The 10,882-nt window shown below is 36.7% G+C and overlaps 1 protein-coding gene across 1 annotated transcript; it reads left to right on the top strand.

The window, feature by feature from the left end:
* Nucleotides 1-975: 975 nt before the first annotated feature.
* Nucleotides 976-9,180, top strand: idh3g (isocitrate dehydrogenase (NAD(+)) 3 non-catalytic subunit gamma). The gene is made up of 14 exons (XM_055188844.2): nt 976-1,053; nt 1,406-1,453; nt 1,676-1,687; nt 1,784-1,881; nt 2,023-2,138; nt 2,242-2,302; nt 2,396-2,528; nt 2,646-2,779; nt 2,863-2,965; nt 3,900-4,046; nt 4,892-4,986; nt 5,144-5,204; nt 5,576-5,707; nt 7,901-9,180. The coding sequence occupies exons 1-13, from the start codon at nt 976-978 to the stop codon at nt 5,675-5,677; spliced, it is 1,188 nt and encodes a 395-aa protein (XP_055044819.2). The 3' UTR covers nt 5,678-5,707; nt 7,901-9,180.
* Nucleotides 9,181-10,882: the final 1,702 nt, after the last annotated feature.

The raw sequence follows: 10,882 nt of genomic DNA, 5'->3' as shown, positions 1-10,882 counted from the left end.
GGTTAATTTTTATTTGTTTAATTAACATCCCCATAGGAATTTTTTTTCTTGGTTGTAGTTAGTACGTCATAGGTCATACAATGCACACTCCAAAATTGTCGAATAAACTATGTTTGGAATGTGTGCAAACCAGAGTATGTGAATGGAGCAGCCAGAACTTCCGTTTTTCACTTTAAGCATTTTGGAATCACTCCGCTCCAGCTCCACTGTGTTTACCGTTTTCCAATTCTCACTCCATCTCATTTACTTCTCGCATCGTGGTTGCTCCATGGGAAATTTTGCTCAAAATTAATACTCCACTGAAAACCTAAAAATTGACTGGGACTGTGGATCCTAGGCTGAGATACCTGTTTCAGAAGTTGGTTAACTCGATTTGACACAATGTTTATGCAATTAAATATTAATAATTCAATAGTTTAATAGCTGTGTTGGTTTTTGGGGAAAAAAAAGTGTTGGGTGTTTGGGGTCGTTTCAATTGGCCATCGGGTTTTTTTTAATTGTGCAGATATGGCAACCCAGGCAAAATTATGCAAATAATGTGTTTTTTTAAATCGACTTGTCCTACTGTTTATTTTCTCAAATTCAAATTAAATGAATTTTACAAACTAGGTGTGTAGTAGTATAGACGTAATAATTTTAGCTTGAGGCAGTGCGTATTGCTGAACAAAATCAATGTGTGATCGTACATTTATCGATGGTACATCAATTAAATATGAATGACAGTAACAAATTAGTTTATTTAATTTGACTTTCACATTCTGTCCTACAATATAACGTATACTATAACAGACAACAACCATAACCATGAAAAACTATAAACCTCTTACTCATAAATCAAAAACAGCCATTCTGAAACTGTCCTTGAAGAAGATGTGTATTCTATTCGTATTTAAAGACTACACATTTATTTGTTATTAAAAACAATCCGGAACCTTTTCGCCTCCGGTTCTTGTTTAACCCCGAAACATTAAGCACATGCACCCTGGCGCGATGGCTACTCTTACCAAAGCTTTAAAGCCCATATTTGGAGGGCGATTGGGAAATACAGTCAAGGCAAGTCATTAATTAAATATAAACAGACGATCAGAAATACATAAAATAATTTGATGCGTGAAGATGAGCATGCCGTGACTCGTGACACCGTAAAGCAAGGTCAAAATTAGCTCGATAACATCCTGTGTTTCATAAATGAATGTAGCCCAATAAATTAATGTATGCATATAAAAAATGTAAAGTACGTTGTCAGGAGCCTAAAGTTTGACTGGATTACTGAAAGGGTTTCAAAACCTAATGAGTTAACTTAGACACATAGACCTGCCTACCTGTCATTATTGATCGCGTGCGCCAAATGCTGCAAGCAGACAACTTCCTTGAATACTTACTTTTCTTTTTTCACCTTTTTCAGGTCTTTGGAGCAGCACTGAACGATCAAAAAGGAAAAGCTACATACACAGTGGGTTACTGTCTTTAGCTGACAGCTCAGTCAGTGCTTTTGTTTTTTCTAGTGACTAGTGGAGGCCATTCACTTCTTAGGATAACGATATTTATTGCACTGTCACTCAAAAACAAAAGGAAGAAATTACATTTCTGTTAAATATATTTAAAATACTTAAAACTTTCTGTTGTTCCTAATTTTCTCTTAACTTTTTTATATTCCTCTGCCTCTATCTTGAAGGGACAAATTATAGTAAGTCATCGCACACATTTAAATCATGCACGGCTATTTTCTAATAACACACATACGTATTATAGTCAATGAAATGTTACATATGTTTGCATGCAGCCGCCTCCTGCCAAGTATGGAGGTCGGCACACTGTAACATTGATTCCTGGAGATGGGATTGGACCAGAGCTGCTCAACCATGTGCGGGAACTCTTCAGGTTTGTCATATCAGTTCTTTCCATAAATATAAATAATTCCTCTATCACTATTTGATGCTGTAGTTACTCTAGTTTTTGTTTATGGGGCAGAATTGCAAGGAAATTGGCTGACCTAAATAAGTATTTTCTATTGAATTTTAGGTTCAGCTGTGTTCCTGTGGACTTTGAGGTGGTGAATGTAAATTCAGCATCAGCCAGTGAGGATGACATTCACAATGCCATTACAGCCATTCGACGCAATGGTGTTGCTCTTAAGGGTCTGTGTTGACATCCAGCTACCAATTAACAATCTTATAATTTTCTGTTTATTATTAGTGGCATTGTAGATCGAAAAAATAACATTAACAATTTAATTTGCAGGTAACATTGAGACCCCTCACAACATGCCCCCTGATCACAAGTCAAGGAATAATCTTTTACGGTAATGCTGCTACACAGAAAAACAAATAATCATGTTTTATCGATGAAAAAATGGCGGTAGTTCGCTCTCAACACAGCTTTCACTTTCTTTCAGCACAAGTCTGGATCTGTATGCCAATGTGATGCACTGCCAGTCGCTTCCTGGGGTCCAGACGCGCCACCAAAACATAGACATCATCATCATCAGAGAGAACACGGAGGGCGAGTACAGCAGCCTGGAGCATGAGGTCAGAAGTTTTATTCCACACACTTGACACTTGCTTTATTTGACATGAAAGCATAAAACCGATATCAGTTAAAATGACACAACAAACTGCTGAAGCATTATTTCTCATGTGTTTTAGAGTGTACCTGGAGTTGTGGAGTCCCTAAAAATCATTACCCGCAACAATTCCCTCCGTATCGCTGACTATGCCTTCAAAATGGCCCGTGAGAAAGGTCGCCGCAAGGTCACGGCTGTCCACAAGGCTAACATCATGTTAGTTAGTTGGTTTTCTGCAGTTTAACTTTACAGTTATGTTGCGGTATGAATAATATAGTCTCACTTCCTTCTCTTAACAGGAAGCTGGGTGATGGTTTGTTCTTGCAGTGCTGTAAGGAGGTGGCCTCTGGATACCCTGACATTCAGTTTGATACTATGATTGTTGATAACACCACCATGCAGGTAGAGCACTCATTAATAATCCAATAAGTCATGATGTTCTCATATGTGACCCTGGACCATAAAATCAGTCATAAGGGTGATTTTTTTAAAATAAAGATTTATACATTAGCTAAAAGCTGAATAAATAAGCTTTCCATTAATGTACGGTTTGTAAGTATAGGACAACATTTGGCTTAAAGTTGTGCAAATGGCTAATGTGTTGAATCAATCTTTAATATATTTACAATAGGAAATATACATAATATTTTCATAGAACATGATTTTTTGCTTAAAGGGGACATTTCATAAAGTTTTTTAAAGATGTTATATACATATTTGGTGTCCCCAGAGTACATATGTGAGGTTTTAGTGCAAAATACCATATAGATAATTTATTATAGCATGTTAAAATTGCAATTTTGAAGGTGTGAGGAAAAATGTGCCATTTTTGGGTGTGGCCTTTAAAATGCAAATGAGCTGATCTCTGCGCTAAATGGCAGTGCCGTGGTTGGATAGTGCAGATTAAGGGGTGGTATTATTTATCCCCTTTTGACATCACAACGGGAGCCAAATTTCAATGACCTATTTTTTCACATGCTTGCAGAGAATGGTTTACCAAAACTAAGTAAGGTTGGGTTGCTCTTTTACACATTTTCTAGGTTGATAGAAGCACTGGGGACCTAATCATAGCACTTAAACATGGAAAAAAGTCAGATTTTCATGATATGTCCCCTTTTTGGCACAAAAATCAATATTTTTACCCATACAATGTAGTGTTGGCTATTGCTATAAATATACCTGTGTGACCTATCACTGGTTTTGTGGTCCAGGGTCACATATTAGTTTACATTATAGGAATGGCTTGCACACTATTAATGCATTGTTTTGATGTGTGCTGCATATGCTAGCAAAATTTGGACACAAAAGCCATTACTGTACTTATTGTTTGTTTCAGCTTGTTGCCAAGCCTCAGCAGTTTGATGTCATGTTGATGCCTAACCTATACGGCAATGTGGTTAGCAATGTGTGTGCCGGGCTGGTGGGTGGACCCGGTCTGGTGCCTGGTGCAAACTATGGGCGAGACTACGCTGTGTTTGAAACGGTTGGTTTGTGACATAAACAAAAGATTTTGTTAACTATTTCATCATTAAAGGTCACATTCTTCCTGATCCCATTTTTCAAACTTTACTTAGTGTGTAATGTTGCTGTTAGAGCATAAACAATACCTGCAAAATGATAAAGCTCAAAATTACTGTCAGGCGATATATTTTCTTTAACAGAAGTCCCCTTTTAAAGCCTACAGTGAACGGCCGGTTTGGACTACAGCCCTCTACTTCCTGCTTTAATGACATCACTAGAACAGTTTTTTGACTAAACTCCGCCCACAGGAATACGCCAGTCGCCAGCTAAGCTCACACGGCTCTGCTAAGCTAAGCTGCTATCGAATTACAACACACTAAACAAACTACACAATCAGAACTCTTTACGTATTTCTAAAGGAGGGACTTCGTAGAACAAGGAAGACATCATCCCGTTTTAGGACAGTGAATATAGATATAGTAAATTGAGTGAAAAATACCGTGTTTTTTACACTTGAAACATGAACACATGTTATATTGTGCACTGTAAACACAATCAAAGCTTCAAAAACACAGGAAAATTGGACCTTTAAATTTGGCTGGGTGGTTAATAACACATTTTTCTGTGGTGTGACAAACTGAGAACACCACATTTAATATATCGGATTTCCGATTTAAAAGCATAATGTCAAGAAACACTTTAATACAATACTTGATAAAATCTTATTTGAGTCTGATTTTAAACCAATTTGTTCCTCTTCATTCTACAACCATTACTCCCACACCCTTTTGAAAGAAAGGAAATATTTTTGTTGTACTGCAATTGAGTTAACATTTAAATGACTAGAAATCAACTACGTTATAACAGGGCACCAGGAACACAGGAAAGAGCATAGCCAACAGGAACATAGCCAATCCCACCGCCATGCTGCTTGCCAGCTGTCTCATGTTAGATCATCTCGAGTAAGTGAATGAGAGTTATTTTATATGATAGCCTAATTGTGATGCTTTTGGTTTTGTGCTTCTTTCTGTCATCTTCCAAAATGTTCCTTTTGTGTGATTACAGCATTAACACCATTTAAAAGCAATGTAGTTTTTCAACCATTCTGTTTTTCTTTAGACTTCATGCCTTCGCCAACATGATTCGAGGTTCAATCCTTACCACCATGAATGAAACTGGGGTCGGTCACATTCTTCTGCTTTTTGTATTTTAACTGTACACAATATGTTTTGGGAGTGATCCCTGACACACCTTGTACAGCTAGCTTCAGTTAATAGGGACAATGTCAGGTGTGATTACCTGCCTATCAACTTTGAAGTTGGCAGTAAGACTCTGATAACAGCTTCTTTCACAGTAGCTAATAAATATATTTAAGAATCCAGTAAGGTATGGTCACCTCCTTATGGTGACCATTATACTGTACTAAAATCAACTGGTAGTTGATATATACAGATTATTTGCAGAGATTACACCAGCATGCTTGTTGCACTTTTGAATGTCTTTCACTCAACATCTGGTTGCCTTTTTTAAAGTGACTTCTCTCTGTTGCAGTTGCACACACCTGATATTGGAGGGCAGGGCACAACCCTAGATGTGGTTCAGTCTATCATGAAGAATATCCAGAGCAGCGGTCCCCTCACTACTAAGATTTAAGTCGAGTCTGTGTCACTCCACCGCTGCTTGGTACTGAAGTTCCTGTCTTTTTTATCTTAGCTATATTTCAACTTTGAGATCTTTTGTGATCACTTAGTGTATGGAAACAGAGCGCAGCGCGTCATAACCTAAAAACCACGCCCACCGGGGGGGAAAACAATCCAACCGTCTCCATCGAATTTGTGTTGCGATGGGCCGCCTCCTTGTCATTTCTGGCTTTTGGCAAATAACGGAATGATGTCAAAGGCTGCTTTTTGACAGTATGTACAGCTAACAAGCAAAAAAAAAAAAACAGAAATACGTTTTTATAAGCTGTTGAGACGTAAAGGAGAAAAAAGTGGATCGGTGACTAAGTTTCCCTGTAGTGGGTGCAGTTCTACTAATAAAAGTACTATGAAAATTGCCTGTTTCCACTTTTGTGTCTTTAAACGCTCGTTTTTTGGGGTCGACAGCTTGTGAAAACTTAGGGGAATGTTCCATTTTCTTAAAAGAAAAATCCAGATAATTTACTTACCACCATGTCATCCAGGATGTTGATGTCTTTCTTTGTTCGGTCGAGAAGAGATTGTGTTTTTTGGGGAGAGCATTGCATGATTTTTCTCATTTTAATGGACTTTAATAGAGCCCAACATTTAATACTTAGCTCAACACGTAACAGTTTTTTTCAACGGAGTTTCAAAGGACTACAAACGATCCCAAACGAGGTAGAGGGGACTTGTCTAGCGAAACGATTGTCATTTTTGACAAGAAAAACAAAAAACATGCACTTCTAAACCACAACTTCTCGTCTAGATCCGGTCGTGATGCGCCAGCGTGACCCCACGCAATACGTCATGACGTCAAGAGGTCACAGAGGACGAACGAGAAACTCCGCCCCAGTGTTTACAAGTGTGTTGAAAGAGGACCGTTCTGAAGTTGTTGTATGTCAACTGATACTAATGAATGTCTTTGTGTCAGTTTATTGTTTACAATGGTCCGCAAATGTGCGTTTTATATATGTAACACGTGACCTCCCTACGTCACTACGCATTTACGTTAGGTCGCGCTGGACCGGACCTAGACGAAAAGTTGTGGTTCAAAAGAGCATATTTTCCATTTTTCTTGTCAAAAATGACAATCGCTTCGCCAGACAAGACCCTTGTGCCTCGTTTGGGATCGTTTATAGTCCTTTGAAACTGTTATGTGTTGAGTTGAGTGTTGGTGTCCATTAAAGTCCATTGGAATGAGAAAAATCCTGCAATGTTTTCCTCAAAAAACACAATTTCTTCTCGACTGAACAAAGAAAGACATCAACATTTTGGATGACATGGTGGTGAGTGGATTATCTGGATTTTTCTTTGAAAAAAATGGAATATTCCTTTAATTCTGGATTTTTTTGGCTTGTTGGCTGTGCACCTTGTCACACAGCAGCTTTTAGGCATTATTCTGTTTTTAAGTTTTATATGTAAATACGTTTTTGTAAGCTGTCGACCCCAAAAAACGACAATTTAAGACACAAAAGTGGAAACAGGCAACTTTTCATAGTACTCCTATTAGTAGAACTGCGTCCACTAGGGGGAAACGTAGTCAGGGATCCACTTTTTTCTCCTTAAAGGCTTGGTTTTTCGGATCGACAGCTTATAAAAACGTATTTTTGTGTTTTTTTGGCTTGTTAGCTGTACATATTGTCACACAGCAGCTTTTATTCTGTTTTTTGTTATGAGCCGGAGATGACAGGGAGGCGGCCTTTGCAGTACGGGGTCAATGGAGACTGTTGGATTGTTTCCCCCCGGTGGGCGTGGTTTTCAAATTTGCATAACTGCGCGCTGTCTCTATTGTTCTAGGAATAAAGCAATGTCTGATGTCCGTTTATTATTTTGCAGCCTTTGTTGTAGAAGTATGAAACAGACATTTGTGACTCATAAGTGACACGGGTATATATGTAGCAATGGCCAAGAAATATCTAAAATGTATTTGCATTAATATTATGTGTTGCCAATTACACTTTACGGCTATTTTTTTTTTTTTTTTTTTTTTTTTTTAGATTTTTTGCACCCTCAGATTTTCAAATATTTGTATCTCAGGCAAATATTGTCCTATCCAATCAAACCATACAAAGCTTATTTATTATATAGTGAATAAATCTAAATTACAAAAATATGCCATATGGCCCAGGGTCACATTTGTCTGTTTATTATGGGGGGTTATAAATGTTTTTATTCATAACCTTTTCATTCTACCTAGATGTTTCTTTCTGTGGCTTTTGATGCTACTGTGGCTCTGTAGGACTTCGGCAGCGTGACCTGTTTTCCTCATTCTTCCTACAGATGGTTCAACTCCTTGGGCACCTGCACTTCATTTTATGACTAAATGCTGCTTTCACACGAGCCAGGAGTTTTACCCTAATTCCACGCGGCTTTACCATGGATCACGAGTTAAGAGATCATCACATTAACTTTAGCCCAGAGCCTTAGAAATGCAGCATACTTCAGCATTGTGCGTGTGGTCATTCTTGGTAACGGTGATCTGTTTATGGGTACTGCATAGACTTAGGGATATTTTAATGGTTATGTTGGTTTTATATTGGTGTTATGCTAAATGCAGTATTTTATTATAAGGGTCTTATTTTGGGTTTCGCTGCTTGGTTACATTCCATGTATTATCCGTTCTTACCAAAGTTATCTTTAAACTCAGTATATTCAGTTTGTTTTCATATCTCTCATGTCATGTTTACTTACTGACTTTGAACAATATAGATTAACTTTAATTTTGAATATAAGTTACTGCTTCACAAATTAGATTTTTTTAAATGACATAATATTCGGTATGGCCTCCAGGGGAATCATAATACTATATTCTTATTTAAACCAAAGTAGCTTTGTAGGGAAGTCGCGCCAGTAGGCAAACATGTTTGCAACTCTTATGGGCAGTTATTTCAGCCATGCAAGACTTTAAAATCACAATTAAGTAACATATTTCTGACCAACAATTAATCCTGACATCAACTGTACCTTAACTTTTGTTTCTTAAGCTCAAATTGTGCAACAAACCTATTTTTGGGAGGTCATATCAGCAACTGCGCATGCACAAAGGTTGGCAAACGCCTCCGAAAGGCTGGACTCCATTGCCGGAGCGGCCATATTGTTGTTGCATTGTCCTCTGTTCATAGTAATGCGCTCAATCTTGTTATATACATTATCTTAGTTTAATCTTATTGTATTGTATTTGGTTGTACTTGGTGTCTTGTGATATACAGTGCTAAACTGTATTATTTGTAATTGAGCATCATTATATACATTTTTATTTGCAAAACTGTCATCTTTTGAGTTAATCATATTTCATGAACTTGCTCTATTCATGTAGGTTTGATACAGATTAGTTGATTACCCTGATGAGACTGTAAAGTTAGGATATCTGGACCATCTCACGCAAATCCTTAATGGCTCGAAAATAAATAAATAATATATAATAAATAATATGGATGATTTCTTATTGTCAACTTTAATAAAATGAAGGTTCTTGCAGGCACTGTAACGTGTAATGTTTACTTCAAGATGCAGTCATGATTTTAATGTGTTTCAGTTTTAGTCCTGAATTCCCCAAGTACTAAAATGCCATAATTTAAATCTTCAAATAATCCTGTTGCTTAATCAGATGTTAAATAAGGAATGTATGTATATTGTGGCAATGCAGGTTACACTTTATAGAGAACTTTATACAGAAACAGCACCCTTAAAACCATGATACATAGAATGTTGATCATTAAAACTTTAGCCACTAGGGGGCAACAAATGTCTGCTTAAATATTAAGTCTTCATGTAACAGTATTGAATAAAAATTCTCCTTCACAAATCATACATTTTTGAATGTTTGTTGTTGGATGTTTCTTTTGCTGATGAGATAGCACACTGTTATGATTAGGAAAACATCAAAAAGCTTTTGCATAATATTAAGAATTCCAATAAATCACAGACTAAACAGATGTAAATTCCCTCAGTCTTTTGATTGCTTTTAAATCTGACAAAAGTATGTGAAATATTATTTGTAGATTAAAATCAAATAGCAGACATCTCAAAGACTTTATAATTGTGTGGTAAATTCTCCTGTAGGCTTGTAAATCCGGGTAGATTGATGACGACTGTTTTGGAGGTGTTGGGAGTTATCCATGCGTGTACTTTGGAGCTCAATGTTTTGGATTTTTCAGAGTTAGCCTATACTTTTTTTGTTTAGACATATTATTGGGAATTGGCTGTTGTGTTGGAATTTTGCACTCACACACAAAGTGAAATTCTGTTTTATGATTTTGTGAACTTGTCGATACCTTTCAGCTCACCATTCATCTGGAGAAACGGCAAGATGTCCCGACCAAGTTGCACCTTGAGTTGGGGTGTTCGTTTCTCCAAACACATGAACATTTTTGTTCATTTGTCTGCAAAACTTTTATTATTTTTCATCATGCAAACAATATATAAAACCCTTATTGAATATGAAATCCTAAGAGTCTTGATTTGTGTAGTCTTTGGCCTCTTAGAGGTCTGATAGCTTCTGTAGTTTTAACTAAGCAATTCCTCATTAATAAATATATGACCATATGAAATGTTTAAATTAATAGTTTTAATTGTAAAACTTAGATAAAAACATATCACATATCAGTTTCCACATAGATAAATCCAAAAAGGTTCTTAAATGTTTTTTTCACTGTTTTCCCAAAGGTTGTGTTCTGCACATGCATGCCAGTACTGTGTCTGACTCAGAATACTGAGACGAATTAATGTCAAGAGAGCTGTATGGAAAAGTTAGAGGTTTGGTGGTTTTTACACTTTAAACGCTAATACACACTGATCCAGCAAACATCACAAATGTAAACATTGTAAATAAGAAAGTTGTTGGTTGGAGTTTATTGGATCATTGTGAGATGACCTTCAAACAACTGTTTAGTGCATCTTTATTTTCTAAAGTTATGGGATATCTTAAGGATCTTGGAAATGTTTACCTTAATTGCATGAAAACCATCTAAGATTTGAAGTAAACATGATTTACAAGTAATTTGGTGCCGACACACAGTATTAGACAATGAGAAAAACAGTTTTAGATAGAGGGAATGGACCACCATACCTGATGCCTCATTTTACTAACTATATACCAACAATATTGTGAAGTTATTAGCTACAGTTAAAGGTTGCTATATTTTACAATTATGTTTTTTGGATCAAAGACAAGCTCCTC

The sequence above is a fragment of the Misgurnus anguillicaudatus genome, chromosome 13 (genome assembly GCF_027580225.2).
Source record: "Misgurnus anguillicaudatus chromosome 13, ASM2758022v2, whole genome shotgun sequence".
NCBI lineage: Eukaryota > Metazoa > Chordata > Actinopteri > Cypriniformes > Cobitidae > Misgurnus > Misgurnus anguillicaudatus.
Note: the sequence above shows the minus strand (reverse complement) of the source record. Positions and strands in the feature narration are given on the sequence as shown.